General features: G+C 36.3%; 1 protein-coding gene across 2 annotated transcripts in view; it reads left to right on the forward strand.

Moving 5' to 3' along the window:
- LOC150104457 (wings apart-like protein homolog) overlaps positions 1-20,803 on the forward strand; it is a 249,014-nt gene that overhangs the window by 103,362 nt on the left and 124,849 nt on the right. For both annotated transcript variants that reach the window (XM_090395636.1, XM_090395635.1), the window contains 2 exons: positions 1,864-1,975; positions 13,814-14,098. In XM_090395636.1, coding sequence (XP_090251762.1) covers positions 1,864-1,975; positions 13,814-14,098 — 397 coding nt within the window. The remainder of the gene's footprint in view (positions 1-1,863; positions 1,976-13,813; positions 14,099-20,803) is intronic.

Consider the following 20,803-nt stretch of genomic DNA (forward strand, 5'->3'; position numbering starts at 1 on the left):
TCTTCAAAATTTTTACAGATTATAGGCCACTCAATCCAAATACAGTACAAAAAGTAACATGCTTGAAATATATAATACTTTAGCAGTGCCACATTATTATATGGCAGTGAAATTTGGGCAATAAACAAAGAATAAAAACAAGTTTTTCACTTGTTTTTATGAGAAGAACTGCAAAATACACATTATTAGACCAAAAAAGGAATGAAAGAACTATAAACAAAATCAATAGAAGAAAAACTTAACAGTTATAAACAAAAATGGATACATGTAAACTGAATGGCCAACATCCAATATCCCAAACAAATGCTAAAATATAAACCAACTGGAAAGAGAAGGCCAGGTAGACTCAAAAAAGGATATTGGATGGATAATGAGACTGGAACACACCAGTATGGTCTATACTCGTAATTAGCATTATGATTATGATGATTTCATTGTGTTATTCATGTGAATTAAAGAAAAGATGTCCCAGGTTTCCTGCATGGCTTCCAAATAGCCGAACACTTCAGGTCAGTTGCTTGCATTTTGATTTTGAATGAGTCTCTTTAAAGCCAAATAATTCATACAGTAATGCCTTCCTTCATCTCTCTTTATTTACACTAAGATGTACACTGAACAACTGGATAGTTAAGATTAAGCATTGTAAATGAGTCTTGCATTCCTGTCCATCTATTAAAATCCTCAAAACTTGTTTACACTGATTCTGTGTAAACAACAAGTTAGCTGGCCTTATTTGGATGTGGGAGGATTTTCCCTCTCACATCCTAGTGCAGGCAAACAGAGAATATGTGCATTTGACAGATGTAGTGAACTTCATGGATAGGATTAATTATGTTATATAGATCATACACACACACACACACGAGGTCACAAGACCTATAACACAACACTGTGTATGTGGGCAAGTGGTTAAGAAGAAATATCTATTAACATGTTACTTGAAAAGTTGAGGTTGTATTCATTGTGGAAAAATAGTATGGAGAAGCCTGTTCCAAGGGGAAAAAATGTGTGAGTGGAATGAAGGAAAAAGATGAAATGTTGTTTCGATATGTTTGGAGTTGGGCTGTGTATCGATATTGACAACTGGCTACTTAGTTCTTACATGATTAGAGGAAAGGTCATTGGTGTATAGGAGGAAGAATGTAGGTGAGAGAAGTGAACCCTAAAGTATTCCTGTATTCGCTCTCTATGACATGCAATGAACAATCATAGAGAAAGTTGGCAATGCAGTCACAAAGATCATAAGCCTTGAAAATGTCACGAGTAACCACATGAGTTGCTCCTAATCTTTCCATGGCCTGTGTCCAGAAGTGGGTAAGGTTAGTGAGGAGGTCTGCTGTGGAACAAAAATGACAGAATCCATGCAGGTGATCACTACCTACCTAGAGACACATCAGTTAGTGATTTCCATGTTGGTGATCACTAATTGATCTGTCTCAGGTAGTGAAGAAGCTGGTTGTTAATGATCTCCATCCCTTATGAGAATATTGAGGTAATTTCCATATTATGACAGTAATGAAATTTATATGAAGCCAAGTTTTTTGACCATTGAACCTAATGCATTAAGGGAAAGGTGTGTGGTTTTCATAAATTAAACATAGTACCACTTGCATTGACATTGGGTACAGGAGACTTTATAATTAAAATTCTTGTTTCTTTCTAGGCTTGTTATACTGAAGTTAACTTCAGCAATAACATACATCAGCAGAATTTAGCATCAGTGTGATAGTTGTGTTATTAATTGTTTACTTTATGGAAATAGGAGAGTGGAAATATCAAATTTAGTAAGTCTGTTATATCATTCTTAAAATTTTTTGAGGATATTCAGCTGACTCATATAGATTGTATGTTCAATAATTTCAGTGTATTAAGTCTAGCAACCAAATGCATGGTCCCTTCTTTTCGTATCCACCTTCGTGCCCATGGAACAATTCCCAAGATATTTAGTGCCTTACAGGATGCTCCGTTAGATCCAGTGAGTATTAGCATGCTTTTATAAAAATGCATTCCAAATATTTGATTTGTGAAAGCACACTAGATATAATAAGATTCTTAATTACCAAAATCTGGGAAAATCTCATTTTGAAGGTAAAATATTTTTTTTTTAAAAGTAGTGATTTAGAGAACATGGTTTGTCATGTAAGCAGCTTGTGTGATTGCTTGTTTGATCTAGTGAGAGGTGTTTCTTTGTGATATAGCCTGCATAAATCAATAAAAATATTTTTGGAATCTCACCTGTGCAAAAATAAAATTAAAAAAAAAAAAACTAAGCCATCAGTATATTATATGCATCAGCATATATGCACCCACTCAAATTTATAATAATTACTTTTAGCTTACACACACACACACACGCTCTCTCTCTCTCTCTCTCTCTCACACAGCCATAGGTATGCCAAGACCATTGGGTTATGCTAATTAAGTTTTTATAATTTTAAAGAATTTTGACTTCCAGTGTAATTTGAGTTGATTAAAATTTCCTTGTGCTATAATTCTGTATGTGGAAGTTGTTGCAGTCCTCTTTGTAGATGTCATCTGTATGTTTACTTGTGTAACATCTGAAACATACAGGTGACATGCTATATGGAGTACGCTTCCATGTAGCCTATGAGACTGCATAGAACTAAATGGTGCCTCTGACTCAATGTCTGGTTCTCACCTTCCTGCGATGTATCCTGTTACTTGGTATCCTCTTGTATGTTGAATGAGTTGGGTTGACAGTTTAGGATTTAGCTGACCGAGATATATTTTAATATAGTTATTCCGGTTTGACTGCATGTTTATTAAAGAAAACTGTTTTTAAAACTAAACTTTTCAGAACTGGAAAGTTCTGAAAACACCTAGAACAAAAATTATATTAAAGCAACTGATATAACCACAAAACAGAACATACGAGGAAATAAGAATATAAGAACATAAGTTTTCTTCATAACTCCGCTACTAGTATGTTCTTTCTTGTAGTTATATCAGTAGCTTTACACAAGTCTGGTATTTTCAGGGAACCAGGATGAACATTGAAAAGTCAGCTACTTAAACATTGTTTACAGAATTGAAGACATTCACTACCAGTGTAAGAAGCATCAGTAGAAAAGAATGTATCAGGAAGAAAAATTACAGAGATTTCATGTCAACATGCAGTCAATTCTGACTATAGCAAACTCATGGAAATCATATGAATAGTTTGTTGTAGTAGATAGACTACTGTTGTGAATTTTCTTTAGAATAGCACTGTGATAATGTAGTGAGCATTGACTGCAATTTGTATGATGTTTAGACTAAGAAGACTAACAGGTGAAATCCTCATAAATAATAATCATGTGATGATTTATTTTGGTACTAGGATTCAAGTAAAGGAGGAATGGCTATAGTATTCAGTACAAAAAAATGAAGATAAACTTCTTGAATAGGAGTCAGTTTTCAAAGTGGTATGATGTAGCTAATTTGAAAATAGAAATTTGGATAATGAAACTTATTGGTGCAACAGAGAATGCTCAAATAGGAAAGAAGTAGTGGAAATTTTTGATTCATAAAGAGTTTTGAAAGGTTTGGTATAAAGGAAAAGTCTGAATTCCAGACAGAAATATTTTTTGAAAAATTTGGAGGAAAGTGCAGAGAATAAAAATTCACTGGCATTCGTTATCATATATTTCAGCTAAATCTGTTTTTAGTATATGTACTGTAGGCATTTCGATCTGTCTAATTTTGCAATTTAAGTTCTAGTTTAAAATAAATAAATTTTAAAAGTGACACAATCCTAAATTTCAGTGAATTCCATGAGAACATGGAGGAATTATCATTATTAAAACATTTGAGTTTTAGAGAAGTGGGTGGAGAGTTACTTGAAATCATTTCACCATTAAAATAGAATTATAATGTGTGTGTGTGTGTGTCTTGGAAGGGGAGAACCATCCGGTTAGAATGGAGTTACTGCTTATTGCAATGTGTAATTTAAGCATTTTATCTTCTTTATGCCTCTATGCAAATAGTCTGGTTGAACTAAAAATTGAAATGGCTTGATATATGTTCCAAATGCAAAATTTCAGGGAAATGCATCCACTTAGTCCTATAATAACTTGCATGTAGATGGATAGGATGAATCCAATAGTTGTTTACATATTTTCTGAAACACCTAAGACAGATTCATAAGAAAAGAAGAAATAAAGTTCCTAGATAGTAGAGCATCATGTAAGTAAGCAAGTTTTGTAAAAATATCCAAAGAATAGACACTGGTTTTCATAGTTTCCATAAACTAATGAACAAAAAGAAAAATCATCTCAAAAACTGCATGATGAATTTTTATGAAATTTAGTGAAAAACAATATGATGTTTATAATGGTGTCCAGGAGCACAGTTTGTAATAATAATCATTGCTCCTGCAAAGCTCTCTTAAGTCCTACAAGCTTTTTTGGGAGAGTGGGGGAGTTGAGAGCAGCAACACATCTACCTAGAGCATCCAGACATACTCAATAGAGTTCAGGTCAAGAGACCTGGCTGGCCAGCCCAGTCTCTTAGTCTCGTCTCAAAGATATTGGTCCATGAGCTTCGCTCAAAGAGGACGAGCATTATAGTCTTATGGGATAAATGTCTCTCCTATTGCACGTGTATACAGAACATAGGAGTCCAGGAAGTCTTTAAGTTGTAGCATTCATGGTTCTGCTGGGAAGCACATACACATCGTTATGCCCACCCAAGGCGATGCCTCCCCAAACCATCACATTACTCCACCATAAATTCTCCTTTTGCAAATATTAGAGGGATGATAATGTGTCCCTGTTTTTCTCTACAAAGTAACACCAAGAGTGCTCTGATATAGAGAGAACCAGAGTTCATTATCATCTCTCTAATATCCATGAAAGGGACACTTATGGTGGAGGTAGTGAACACGTGGATCATTATGCATACTTAGGACAGTGGATATCAATGGATCAATATATCATTGAGGAAATTAAAAGACATACAATGCCTGGGTGGAAAGCATTTGGAAAATTACAGTCAATATTCAAAAACCAATTACCATTATGCCTGAAGTGGAAAGTATATTGACACGGCTGTTAAACATAGACACCAAATCCAAATAAATTTAAAAATTAAGAAAAATGCAATTTAATATAAAAAGAAGTATGCTTTGTATCACAAGACTGGATCACAAAAGGAATATGTGGATAAGAAATCAAATCAAAGTCTCTAACATCACAGAAGGGGTAAAAAATCTGAAGTGGTAACAGGCTGGTCATATTGCTCAAAGACAAGATCAGTGATGGACAAAATATATATCGGATTGGTTTCCAAGGGAGCAAAAATGCTAATGCCAACCAAAATCATGGATGGACAAAAATCATAAGATTTGCAGGTGTGACATGGGAAAGAAAATACATTGGCAGACAGTTTTGGAGTCATCATGGAAAGGCTTATGTCCAGCAGTGGATTGACAATGGCTGACAATGATCGTAATGCTATTGTTCTTATGTGATTTGTTCAGGACTTTTCAGTAGTTTCTTATAGTGAGTGAGTTTATCATCTTCATAATGAAATTTCTGATATGTATCCCAAGGGGCAGGATGTTATGATAGTACTACTTGAACGAATTATCTCATTACTAACTTCTGATTGATTTTCCTCCAAATTAATCTGTTATCTGTCAAGACTACAACATTATCAGATCATATAATTCTGTCTTCTAAGGCACTTTTTACTATATCAATCCACCTACATCTTGGTCTTCTTTGGGTTTTTTTCTTGCAAATATGGCAAAGAACACTTGGTTTGCTAATCTGTACCACTTCTACTAGCACATTCCTGAATTCTAACACTGGCAAGTTCTTTCTTAATATCATCCTTTTTAATGTAAAACTGCTATTAATGCAATTATTTCACTCTTAATCTTTCTCAGAACTCATATCTATTGTCTCCAGTCTTTGATCAAGTATTTTATTTTTAACTCTGCTATCAGATTCATAAGTTAAAATAGGTTTGAATGTTGTCTTGTATACAGCTAGTTTAGTCTAATTTCTTTCTTATTCCATATACATTTATTCACCTGACTTCCTACCATACCACCTTTACTAATTCTGTTGTCTGTTTTCATATTTAATTTACCACTTTCACTAAAAATTATGCCTAAATAGCTAAAATGTTTTACTTGTTCTATGGGTTCTCCATTCAGGATATAGTTGATATTTTCAATGTTTCTGCTTATTTTCCCTGTCTTTGTCTTTTTATTGCTGATTTTCATACAAAATTTATTACAAGTTATTCGTTCAGTCATAGTCAGGAATTCTTGCAGACTTGTACTGGATTTATTTAGAAGTATATCATCATCTGCAACGAGGTAGAGAGCTGAGACATTGCAAATTTTGATATGTTTAAAACCACCTTCCTTCATAATGTGATCAGATGATCTTCCTATACCCCTTTCACCAGCTGGCCTGGTTGCTAAGTGATTAGCTCTCCAACCAACAGTTTCATTGCATCGTGTGAGACCACTGGCCCACTTATTGTAGGCCTCATGTAGCTTGATGTAAAAAAAAAATTAATTAATTTTTCTCTGTATTCTTCTTTTCCTTCACTTCTTTTTTTTAACTTCCCAAGTCCACCAATGGGGGTCCTGATTTTTCTATCCTTGCAGATTACCTCACCACATGCCTCTCTGGCTGAATCAATGAATATTTTCTTCAAAGTTTGCAACTGAATTTCCGAGGATTGATTCTTGCTTTCAATCTCTTTCATTTTTTTCTTGAATAATGGTTATGTATTTGAGTCTTCAGTTCACCTTTAATAGCTGCTTGACTTTGATTAGTTTCAAAACTTTCTTACACACCCTTCTTTTCAATGTGAAATGCAGTTTTATCCTGCTCAAAACTAAATGGTGATCACTTCCAATTTCAAATCTTCTGTAAGTCTTGTGTCTTGAACTAGTGGGAAAACATTGCTATCAGCAATGTTTTCCCCACTGGTTAAAGACTGCCATATTGGGAAGGTTGCTAGTTTTAAAAAGCTTTTTATTAAGCCTTTATGCCAAACCTTATCAAATGCTTTATATATGTCAAGTTTAGCTACCTGCAATTTTTCAACTTTATTATAGCATTTGAAGAAGCTTAGGAATGGAGGAAAGAGTGCTGTAAAAGGAATTAGAGATGATAAAGGTGAAATGAAAACAGGAGAAAAAGATATCCTTGAAGTATGGAGTAATTACTTTGAAAAACTGCTAAATGAAACAAGCAGTGATGACAGCACAGTGATAAAAAACACTGACCAGGCATGCAGTCAGGAATACATATCAATACTTGAAGTAGAAAAAGCCATCAAAGGCTTGAAATGTGGAAAGGCAGCAGGAGTAGATGATATTCGACCAGAAATGATGAAGTATGGTGGTATAAGAGTCTTACAGTGGCTGCACTGCATAGTTCAGAAAGCCTGGACAGAGGGACGAATTCCCGATGATTGGAGTAGAGCTCTCATAGTACCCATTTATAAAAAGGGAAATAAAACTGAATGTGAGAATTACAGAGGTATTTCCCTACTGAGTGTTCCTGGCAAGATCTATATACTTGAGTAACGGTTGAGAAGAATTGTGGAAGAAAAGCTTGGTGAAGAACAAGCTGGATTCAGGCCAAATAGAGGCTGTCAGGATCAGATCTTCACTTTACGACAAATAGTCGAGAAAGCATGGGAATATAACAAAGATCTGTATTTAAGTTTTGTCGATTTGGAAAAGGCATATGACAAGGTGCCAAGAGAGAAGCTATTTCAATGCACTGCAGTTACATGGTGTCAATGGAGCATTATATCAAGCAATACTTAGTCTTTATTTGAGTTGTAAGTCAGCAGTTAGAATTGAAGGAAGTACAGGAAGATGGTTTAATGTTAAATCTGGTGTGAGACAAGGATGTACATTATCCCCTCTGTTATTCATTATCTACATGGATCACATTATGAAGGAATGTGGTATTAAACCTGATATCAAAATTGGAGATGTTAATGTCAGCTCTTTGCTTTATGCGGATGATGTTATACTTCTAAATAAATCCACTACAAGTCTGCAAGATTCTCTGACTAAATTGAATAGCTGTTGTAATAGATATGGTATGAAGGTCAGCAATAAAAAGACAAAGACAATGAAAATAGGCAGAATCATTGAAAATGTCAACTGTGTTGTGAATGGAGAACCTGTGGAACAAGTAAAACATTTCAGCTACTTAGGCATGACTTTTATTGATGATGGTAAATTAAATATAGAAATAGACAACAGAATCAACAAAGCAGGTATGGTGGGAAGTCAATTGAATAAATTCATATGGAATAAGAAAGAAATTAGGCGGAACACTAAATTAGCTGTATACAAGACAGTGTTCAAACCAGTTTTAACTTATGGATCTGAGAGCTGGGTCAGAAGTAAAACACTTGACCAAAGACTAGACACCGCAGATATGAGAGTCCTGAGAAAGATTAGAGGCATGAACAGATGGCATCAATGGCAATATCATATTAAAAATGAGGATATTAGGAAAGAACTTGACATTGTCAGCATCCAGGAATGCGTTAGCAGAGCTAATCTCAGGTGGTATGGTCACTTAAATAGAATGGGAGAGGAAAGATTAGCAAAACAAGTGTTCTCTGCCAGGTTGGCAGGAAAACGACCCAGAGGAAGACCAAGATATAGGTAGATTGATACAGTACAAAGTGCCTTAGACGATAGAAATATAAGATCTGATAATGTTGGAGTCTTGACAAGTAACAGACTGGTTTGGAGGAAAATTGTAGATAGGAAGTTAGTAATGATGTAATTTTTTCATCTAGTACTGTCATATCCTGTACACCCCTTGAGGGTACATGGCAGGAATTTGATGATGATGATGATGATGATGATTATTATAGCATTTGTCAAAAGTTAGGTGATGTAAGCAAGAAGATCCTCCCATTCACCCGATTGATCAACATGGTGGAATCCATTCTTGCACATGTTTATTAGTTGAGAGATTTCTATATAGTATAAAAGTTAGCACTTAGCTTTTGTCATATCCATTAGTTATAGAAAAGTTTTTCAGTTGGTTATGAATTAAATTAAAATTGCAAGAAATTATATTGTGTAATCCTTGACCCAAATGTAAGCAAAGTTTGTGTGTGAAGTTTCTTTATGACTAGGCTACTTGTATATAGACGCTAATGACTTCACATTGATTGCCTTAGTATCCCTTAATACATGTACATCTTTTCAGATGTGTGTAATGCTATGGGAGGGGGGCCACTATCCAGACCTGTTTTGCCCTTTACTGAGGGTCTCATCAAATGGAAGCCAGATCCAGATGAGATACCAAGGTTGAAGAAGTCATATAATTCCTATATACAAGTAGAGAAAAGGATGGAGGCTTTGCGTTATAGGATGCTAAGGCAATTAATGGAAAATCATTTGGCCGAGTGGTTAGTGTAGCTGCTCTCCAGCCAAGAGGTTGCGAGTTTGAATCCCGTGTAGGCATGGATGTTTGTGATTGTCTGTCTTCCACCTACATACATTCATTCACCCAAGTATAGATACACTCTCCCAATATGGACTGGGTCACCATGGGAGTAGTAGACCCAAGCCTCCCTCAATGGGAGAGGCCTTCACCCTGCAGTAGGTAGAAAAATAGGCTGTTTGTCATCATCATTAGCTTCTATATACACTTCTTTCCAAGCAATGTGTGTGTATGTATATAGACAACGGACACTGTAGTGTGTGGAACAAACAGCCATGCCACCCACCTTAATGAGATGTAGGCCCTCCTTTCACTGCTATGATTGCAACAGTCCTATGGGGCATACAAGAGCGAGGTGATAAACCTCACCCAATGCTCTAGTTCATGCCATGGATGTTCAACAAGGTTGAGATCAGTGCTCTGTGGAGGCCAGTCAATTGTGGTGATGTTCATGTTCACAAACCATGCAGTTACAGCAACAACCGTATGTCAGGGTGCATTATCTTGCTGAAAGAGACAGTTTGTAGAAATGCCACAAAGTAGGAAGCATTGCATTGTCCAAATTTTCCAATACCTATTGGAGTTCAGTGTTCGTGGCACCAAAAACAGAGGTCCGAGGCCAAACCAGGAAAAACAAGACCATACCAATAACACTGCCACCTCTGAATTTCATAGTTGGGGTTAAGTGCTCTGGTAAGAGACATACACTGGACTGGAAATATGCCACATCCATCCATCTGCTCAGTAGAGCGTGTAATGTGATTCATCACTCCATAACACAGCTTTCCAAGCTTCCATGTCTCACTGTACATGCTATTTGCACCACTGAAGATGACATTGCATGTTGGTTTGGGTAATGTTACATATTGCAGTCCCACCATGGAAATCCATGTTGTGAGCCTTAATTCTGAATGTTTTTGTGTAGATTCATGTTCCAGTCGATGCCTGGAACTCTGCATTCACAGTCGACGAATGGAGATTTTACATATTATCCTTTGTAGCACCCTACGGTCACATTCGGTGAGTGTGGTGGGTCATCCGCTGCAGGTAGCATTGACTCCTTGCACTTCCATCTCAGTACGGTATCATTGATTGTTGACCTGAGATGGTGCAATTTGCCAAACAGATAGTTAGGCTTGCAACATGGTATCCTATCACAATGCCTCTTTCAAACTTTGTCAGTTCCCTTCTCACAGCCATTTCACCCGGATACAGTTGCACTGACTTGGGAGTGTCGTATTCCTTCACTTATGTTGGCTACAATCATGTGACTGATTACATGGCATGATGCACCTTGCCCATGGGGGGTGTCCGTTAATTTCTTTCCAAGCAGTATATAAGTAACCTAGTCGTGAAGAAAATTTCACACGTAAACTTTGTTTGCTTACTCTTGGATAAAGAATTAAACAATAATATAATTTGAGAGATTTTTTATTATACCTATTTTTTGTGAGGGTTGATGGTCTAAGGCTGCATTAAGAAATCTTCCTGTAGTTGTCAATTTTCTGTATATAGAAAATGTTAAACTTTTTTCTTCATTTTTTTCTATGAGGATATCCAGGAAAGGTAATTTTTATGTTCTTCTATTTCCGAAGTGAATTTTATATTTGGGTGTATTCTGTTAAGATTAAAAACAATTAATTTATCTGTCATTCCTGGTCAAATGACAAAAATCATCCACATACCTTAGCCATCTCTTGGGTTTCTTTTCATAGTTTTTTAGAGCATTAATTTCAAATTTAGCCAACCATGAAGAGGTTGGCTAAAGTTGGGGGTGGGGAAGCCCATTGCTAGTTCTTCCTTTTGTTCCCAAAATTTGTCCTGGAATGTGAAAAATGTATTATTCATGCAGTGTTTGTATAGTTCTGTAACGTCTGGAGGAAAAAGATTTTCAAGAAGAGTTACTGTATCGTTTCTTGGTACATTAGTGAAGAGGCTGAAAAAAATAGATATAATAAAAACCTTGAGAGACAGAGCATATAAGATATCCAGCATGGGGAAAAAAAAACGAAATGAAGAATTACATTACTTAACACAGAGCCTCATACTTAATGGATTTGAGCCAAAAACAATCAAGAAAATCCTGAACACAGCTCCCACAACCAATGCAGAAAAACAAGATTTCAAGAACACAATCTCGCTACCATTTATCTAAAATGTCACAGACAGATTAGCGACATTGCTCCGCAAGTACAACTTAAAAGTAGCTTTTCTCCCTTTAGAAAAAATATCAAGATTCCTACATCCACCGAAACCTTCACACCATCCCATAAAAAAACCAGGGGTTTATCAAATCTATTGTTCTTGTGACATTCGTTACGTTGGCCAGACGGGAAGGTCAGGAGAGGTCTGTATGGCAGAACATAAAAAAAGAAAAGAACACAAATCAGGCCTAGTTTTCCACACAACTTTCACTGGCCATAAAGTACTTTGGAAAAAAAAGATCATGTCATATATTGATAAAAACTGTTTCACCAAGAAATTCAAGGAAGCAGCAAAAATGCTTAGAATTCTTCCTACACAGTGCAACAAAAACTAAGGTTTGATATTACACCAAGTGCAGTCGGCATTCTTAAAAAATCTAACTTCCTCAGATCTCTGACATAATATGCATGAAACACAGAACATGACAACAAATAACAATGTTTCAATTTTTTCAATGTTACAGTTAGAAACATCTAATGGACTATGAATTTAATCTTTGTTAGTTGTGTTTAACCTTTTATACACCAATGCCCCTGATGATGTCCTCAGATCTCTGACATAATATGCATGAAACACAGAACATGACAACAAATAACAATGTTTCAATTTTTTCAATGTTACAGTTAGAAACATCTAATGGACTATGAATTTAATCTTTGTTAGTTGTGTTTAACCTTTTATACACCAATGCCCCTGATGATGTAAATCATACGACTTACGAAACTTGTCGGGTTTTCACGTATCCTCTTCGTATTCAATAAACATGTGGTCTCAATACCGGAATCTATCTCTCAAATTACTGAACTACAGCAACCTTCGCACACATAAAGAATATAATTTCTTAGTAATTTGAATTTAATTTTGTCTTATCCATTCATTTTTTAGACAGAATTAAAGTGAGAGAAATTGGACAGTAACTTCTCACTTTTCTTCAGAATATGTTGAATATGGGCTAATTTCCAGGCTGCCTGATAGATAACAGTGGAACATTAGAATTAAACAGGAGTCATCTCTGGAGCATAAACATTCAGAATAGTCAGGGAAATGCCATCAGGACCAGGAGGTTCTTTTTGTGTCTGCTTTATACAACATTCTTGTGATCACTTTCTAGTAAAAGATCATAGGTTTATTGACTGTTGCATGCTTGAATGATAGGTAAACATCGATTACCAAGGTGATCTATATAATTAGATGTTGTCTAATTATAGCTGTCTAAAAGTTGACTTAAGGACAAATAGCATCCACATTTACTTGGAAGAGTCACTGGCAAAGAAGAGATCTAGAGTGCTTACACACTAGCTGAAGTTATCTTGCATTCTGGTAAATGGGAATAATTTCTGTAAGATCATGTGTGATAGCAAATGGCTTGCAATCTGTAGCTTTACAAATTCCTTCTGGATCAGTGCTGTTGGAAAAAGAAAACCACTTCGAGTTGTGAATATTAAAATCTCCAATGAATATTACTTGACTATTATGAAAGTTGGGGTGGAGAAAATAAGCATGTAAAGAAAGGAAATGAAATCACAAAAGTTCAGAATAGTTGGTGGCAATAGTAGATCAGCAGAGATTTGAGGGAGGGGGTTAAAGGACTTGGCTGTGTTTTGAGAATGATTTGCATTTGGTGCTTTCAGTGTCTGATTTGGATTCATCAGTGTTGGTTTTCAGACGTGGAAGGCTGAATTGCAAAGCTGGGATATTTGACCAGATCTTTGTGATAAGCTGAATTTTTGTTGAACCATATTCATTGGAGAACTGGCTTGGAATATGATATGATTGAGAGTATTAGTGAGTGAGGGGATTTTACTAAATTAATATGGATGTGCTTATTCATAAAGTGAGAGATTAAAAGTTAACACTGAAAATTGTATTTTGTGTGTGTGTGTGTGTGTGTGTGTGTGTGTGTGTGTGTGTGTGTGTGTGTGTGTGTGTGTGTGTGTGAAAATGGTGAGTGAAATCAATCACCAAAATGTATTTCAAGTGTTGAAGAATGTAATGAGCTGAAAGTATGGTATGACAGATAGATTACTACTTAGTAACAGGACTCATGATGAATATTAATTCCAGGAAAGTCTTTATGTTTGAACTTTATCACCTTTACTTTTTAGTAGCATTTCTTAGCCATTGTAAATTAATATAACATTTTATTTTCATTATAGAGCTTATCACTCTGCACTGCCACTCTCATGTTTGTTTTGAGTCAAGACAGGTTAACAATGGATTTAGAAGCTAGCACTCTTTCGTTAATGTTGCAGCTTTTAGAAACAGATCCTCAAGAGGCAGATTTATTAACATCAAGCTCAAATAGTAATAGTTCGCAAAATGCTTCCTCTAGTTCTGTACCTAACTCACATGAAGAAAAACACTTGGAAAAAGTTTCACAGTTATGTGAACAAATGCAACTAAAAGGACATGCAAAGCATTTGAATCTTAATAATGTAAATGTAAGTATATATTAAAATAAATCTTTCAGGTTGTTATTTGGAAGTTTTTTAATAACCAACTAATGAGAAACTTAATGGGTGCTTTAAAAAATCATTAAGCATATGCAGACTTTTAAATCCTAGTTACTTGTTGATGCAGATAATCAGATGAAAATCTAAACTATGCTAACTCTTTTAACTGGAAAAGATAAAAATGTGACATAGTTTTCATATTAATATCTTTAAAATTTAAAACTGGCTCGTTTACGAGTCAAAGCCAAATAACTGGGAGGAGACCTCCACATCAATGTTCAGCAATGCAGAGAACCAACTGGGACTTCTGACCTAATGTCTAATTGTGTCCGCTGTGGTAGATACAAGAAGACACCTTCATTTAGCCAACCAAATTGTATTCTCTATTGGCTTCAACCACAAATGTGGGGCATTGTTTAGCCAGGTGGCATCCCAGGTTGGGATGCCACCTGGCTAAAACCCCCCCCCCCCCCCCGGTCGCTGTTTTCATCACGGAACCTGGGAAAATAGTGAAAAGTCAGCTACTGGATCAAGCTCCAACTCAATATCAGAAGACCTGAAGATAGGAACCATCAATATAAAGAGTATTAATGGAAAGGAAATCAAACTTGCAGAAAAATTGGAAAAGTACCACATGGACATAATTGGCATTACTGAGAGAAAAAGGACAAAAACAGGTGAGATCTTATTAAATAATAAGTATAGCATGTCATTTTCAGGCAAATGTTCAAGGAAAGGAAGAAGTAGTAATAGCATTCCACACCAAACATGATGATAAACTTCTGGATTGGGAGGCAGTTTCAAGTAGAGTTATGTGTGGGTAAGCTTCAAAATGGAGACATGGACAATGAAACTTTTTTGTGCCTATGATCCAAGGAAGAAATGGATGAATTTTTTGAGTCATTAGAACAGGCAGCTGACATAAAGAAAATGGAAAAAGTGGTTCTTGTTGGAGATCTGAACAGCAGAGTAGGAAATGAATCCAACCAGGCATATAGGAACGTTTTGGAAAAATTTGGAGAAATGGCCACGCTAATAATAATGGTAAGTATTTACTGGACTTCTGCTTAGCACAGGGACAAGTCATTACTAACAGCATGTTTGAACATAAAGATATACACAAGTTCACATGGAGAGAAGAAATAAGAAAAATAAATGAATAAAATATCATTGTCATTATTGACAATGATATCTTCATGCTCGTTCAGGATGCAAGAATATACAGAGGATTTGAAATTGAAAGTGACCATTAATTAGTACCAAGCAGGATAAAATTGGGTATCACATTGAAAAGAACAGTATGTAAGAAAGTTTTAAAAAGAATTAAAAGTTGAGCAGCTTTTACAAGTCAATTGTAGACTCGACTATACAAACATTATTGAAGAAAAAATGAAACAAATTGAAAACAAGAACCAAACCTTGGAGTCTCAGCAGCAAACTCAGAATTAAGACATTGGTTGATTTAGCTAGGGAGGTATGTGGTGAAGTTGCCTGCAAGAATAGAAAAATAAGAACACCCTGGTGGACATAACAAGTAAAAGAAGCAGTCCTGGAAAAGAAGAAAGCATACCAAAAGTTCCTAGTAAATAAGCCAGCAGATGTCCTAAAAGCATACAGAGAAAAATGTAAGAGAGCTAAGCTGTATGTAAAGGTAGCTAAACAAAAGACATGAGAAAACTTTGGTAAGAATATAGCAAATAAATATCAGGTAGGTAGCAAAATGTTCTGGAGACTATTGAAGAAGCTTAGAAATGGAAGAAAGTACTGTAAAAGGAATGAAAGATGATAAAGGTTGCATGAAAACTGAAGATAAGGATATCCAAGATGCCTGGAGTAATTACTTCAAAAGACTTAGAGTGACAGAACCATACTAGAAAATTTTCAAGAGGAATGCAAAAAGTAGTACATATCAATACTTGAGGTAAAAAAAAATTGATCAAAAACTTGAAATATGAAAATGCAGCTGGAGTAGATGATATTTGGCCAGAAATGCTTAAGTATGGAGGTATAAAAGTTTTACAGTGGCTACACTGAGGCCCTTGTTAGAAGGTCCAATTACTAATGATTGGAGTAGAGCTCTCACAGTACCCATCTATAAAAAAAAGGGAATAAAATGAATGTGAGAATTACAGAGGAATTTCTCTTCAAAGTGTTCCAGGTAAGATTTATGCAAGCATATATGAAAAGAGGTTGAGAAAGATTGTGGAAGAGACTCGAAGAAGAACAAGCTGGGTTCAGGCCAAACAGAAGTTGTCAATATCAGATTTTCACTTTAAGACAAATAATTCAGAAATCATGGGAATATGACAAGGATCTGTATTTGAATTTTGTAGATCTGGAAAAGACATACAACAAGGTGCCCAGAGAAAAGCTTTACAAAACACTACAATTATATGGGGGTGAATGGAACATTATATAGAGCAATACATAGTCTATATTTAAGTGGTCAGTCAGCAGTTAGAATTGAGGGAAATACAGGAAGATGGTTTGATGTAAAATCAGGGGATAAGACAAGGATGCACATTATTTCCACTCTTATTTATCATCTATATGGATCATATTATGATAGAAAGTGGCATCAAGCCTATTATTAGAATTGGAAATGTCAAACTTAGCTCTTTGCTTTATGCAGATGATATTATACTCTTAACACATCCAATGCAAGTCTACAGGATTTGTTAACTAAATCAAATAATAGCTGTAACAAATTTGCATAAAAATCAGCAATAAAAAGGTCAAAGCTATGAAAATAGGCAGGAGCATAGAAAACTTCAGCTGCATTCTGAATGGAGATCCTATAGAACAAGTAAAATATTTCAGTTATTTAGGCACAGTTTTCCGTGACGATGGCAGGTTAAATCTGGAAATAGACACTAGAATAAGCAAAGTTGGTGTGGTGGGTAGCTTGCTAAATAAATTTATATTGAAGGAGAGATAAGAGAGAAATTTACAAAACACCAAACTAGCAGTATACAAGACAGAGTTTAAACCAGTTTCAAGTTATGGGTCTGAGAGTTGGGTTAGAAATAAAGCACTTGATCAAAGACTAGAGACCACAGATATGAGGGAGAGTTCTGAGAAAAATTAGGGGAGGATGATTCAATGGCAGAATCATATTATAAAGGAACTTGACATTATTAGCATTCAAGAATGTGCTAGCAGAACTAATCTAAGGTTGTATGGCCACTTAAATAGAATGGGCGAAGAAAAATTAGCAGAACAGGTGTTTGATGTCAAGATATCAGGAAAGAGACTCAGAGGAAGACCAAGATCTGGATGTTTGATTCAGTCAGAAGTGCATTAGAATCGTGAAATGTTAGATATGACAATACTATGTTGGTCACAAGTAATAGATTAATTTGGAGGAAAATTGTTGACAGGAGATAAAGAATAATGTAAACTTAATCCTGTAGCGCTTGTCATAGTAACCTGAACACCTCTTGGGGTATATAACTGGAAATTGATGGTGATGATAATTTAAACCTGATTTGAGTCTAGTGAATTTATTCCCTGTGTGTGAATAAATGGATGGAACACTTTCAAAGAATGAAAACAGAAAGATTACCGAAATAACCCTTAAAATACAAGCCATTAGGAAAAATAAAACTAGGATGTCCTCTTAAACGATTCAACAATGACTTCTAAGGCCGAAACAGGCCATGCTAGGCCAAAATCCTTGATACACATGATGATGAATTTATTCCTCTTCCCTGTGGAGGGCACATGTTCTTGGTGAAGGGGACCTCACAATGTTGGTACTGTCCCTTTTCATGCTTCCTCTTTTTCTTTACTTTTCTTCCTGTATTCTTTGCTCTATTTCTCCTGAGTCTTTTTTTTATTATCCTTTCTTCCAGACCATGGAATCCAATGTCCTGCCACTGCATTTGCTGTGAAGTGCAGTGCAACCTGTGGACATCTGGAAAGGGGGTTCCTGGTAGTCTTTCACTACTTTGGCCTCTGCTTCAGCAAGATGAGTGGTCTTGGATGACCCAGCCAGGATCAATCGGCTAGTGGGCTTACCTGCCACTGTCAACAGTGTTACAGTTAGTCTCTTACTCCGTGATATGGAACCATGGCTTGCTATGGTGCTGGTATAGCATCCTGGATAGCCCTTGCATTCCATTCCTGAGCACAGTCATTGCTTGCCAGTCAGTTGGCATCCATATGTAGCTCCATGGTTAGTGGAAAGCTCTGGCACTGAGCTAGAAACCCCTGAGCATGAATTCATCATCCTCAAATGTTTTAGGGACTCTGAAAAGTCCCAACCAAGTACTGAAAGTAAGAAGAAACAAAAGATATATGATACTAGTATAAACGTACCAGTGTGTTTTTTGATCATTCATTCATGCAATAGGTGAAAAGCCAATAGGAAATATGTCACCCTCTTTATTCAAAAGGATTTAGGACTGGCAAGATCTTCCAAAAGTGTTAAGAAATTATGTTCTGGTGATATTATTATGGAAACATCATGTCAGCAACATTCTGAGAAACTACTGGGAGCAACATCATTTGGTGGAATACCAATCACAGTAACACCTTATAAAACACTCAACTCTTCTAGAGGTGTGATATCAGAATAGGATCTCCTTATGTTCTTGATGAGAAGATATGTTCAGAGCTTAAAGGTCTGGGGTGAAAGGTGTGAGGCACATGCAAGGGATGGTTACCTGGTTCCAATCAGGAACATCATCCTTACTTTTGATATACCTAAGCCTCCAACATCTGTAAAAGTATGGTATCTCAACTGTCCTGTTAGAGTGTACATGCCTAATCCCCTAATGTACTTTAAACGTCAGAAATATGGGCATACCCAAACTCTGCCTGTTTTGGCTCTACCACATGTGCCCGATGTGGTAGTAAAGAGCATTGATAACAAATCTATGCAATAAAAAAAGCTAAATCATCCAGCTTACTCTTGTACAAGTCAGAAGTGTAAAGATGAAAATTATGGCAAAAATATTACTTAAAGATGATCCACCAGACACCCCCCTCCCCAGAAAAAAATGGACATTTTTTCCATCCATACTTCCCAAAAACAATTGATAAATATAAACCCGACAAAGGTAAGTCCTCAATCTCCCGAAAACTAGATAACTCTATAAAGATGACTTTCCTGGAACTGTCGTGGGTTTCAGCAGAATATTGATGTTCGTAGAAAGGCTTAGAGGTTGGTCATACATGCTTATTAAATTACTTAAGGAATTTACAACGTACAGATGATATAAATTAAAATTAAACTTTAATCTATGTTCCAATATTTGCCATTTTCACAGGAACTTAAACTGAGGACGAAGCAGGAAGCTGTTGTTTCTCCTAAAAGTCCTGATGGTGCCCCCTAGCGGGCTATGTACGTATTCTCAGCCATTGGGCCGAAAGTCTTCTGATGTAAGTCTCCCAAATTTGGGGCAATCCCATGCAACCAAATTTGTTGAGGTTTGGTATGTTTCTTAGGGCTGAGGCTGATTCCATGAATAGCCTTTCAAATTTGAATTTACTATGGTGTATTACCATGGCTTTCTTCCACTGTATTCTGTGGAGAGTATCCAGAGCATAGTCTGCAAGACCAGAGTGGCTGTACTGGTGAAAACGGATGTAGTCCTTGTGTTCTGAAATTCTGATATTCGCTGTTTGGCCAAAGTAGGACAGCTTACAGCTGCAAGGGACCTGGTATACATCAGGTAGGTCTAAGGGAGGTGGTTGGTCTTTAGTGGAGTGGATAAGGGATGCCAATTTTTTATATGGTCTGTAACAAGAGGTCAGGTTATGTTTTTTTAGGATTTTGGTAATTTTTTCCGAGGTGCCTCGGATGTAGGGAATGGTGATGGATTTAGAATAACCCTTGTTGTGAAGGGGTAGGGGAGGTTGTGGTTAACTGGTGTCAATAATTTTTAGATTTTTTGGGGGGGAGTAGCCATTGGCTGAAAAGTGTTGAGGATGTGATTTAGTTCAGTGGTTAGGACATTGTCATTTGAACAGATAAGTTTAGCCTTGTTATGTAGCGTCTTAATAACTCCATATTGTTGTGAGGTGGGGGGTTGTTGGTGAATGTATCTGCCTGTATGGGTGGGTTTTCTATAAACTGAGAAAACCAAGGTTCCATCAGGCTGGTGGGTGACTAGTTTGTCTAAGAAAGGGAGGCTGTTATTTTTCTCTTTTTCCAGAATAGAAAACCTTATAATCCAACATACTCACATAATGGTCAGTTTTAACGTCTCCTCCTTAATCACAAATGTCCCACTCAAAGAAACCTTAGAGCTAATACAAGCTAAATTGCCTCCCGATATCTCAGCCCTATTTCAGTTCACTATGAACTCAGGCTATTTCGTTTGGCAAGGAAAATTCTACAAACAAATAGAGGGAACAGCCATGGGTTCACCACTCTCCCCACCCTTTGCCAACTTTTTTATGGAGACTTTTGAAGAGAAAGCCTTAAACTCTGCCCCACAGAAACCAACTATATGGCTTTGCTACTTTGATGATGTGTTCGCTATTTGGCCACATGGCTCTGATACACTCCTCTCCTTCCTAACACACCTAAACAACCAACACCCTGGAATCAAGTTCACCCTGGAAAAGGAGAAAAATAACAGCCTTCCTTTCTTAGACACACTAGTCACCCACCAACCTGATGGAACCTTGGTTTTCTCAGTTTACAGAAAACCCACCCATACAGGCAGATACATTCACTAACAA

This window comes from Typopeltis vanoorti, chromosome 7 (genome assembly GCF_054136105.1).
Source record: "Typopeltis vanoorti isolate ZY-2024b chromosome 7, IOZ_Tvanoo_1.0, whole genome shotgun sequence".
NCBI lineage: Eukaryota > Metazoa > Arthropoda > Arachnida > Uropygi > Thelyphonidae > Typopeltis > Typopeltis vanoorti.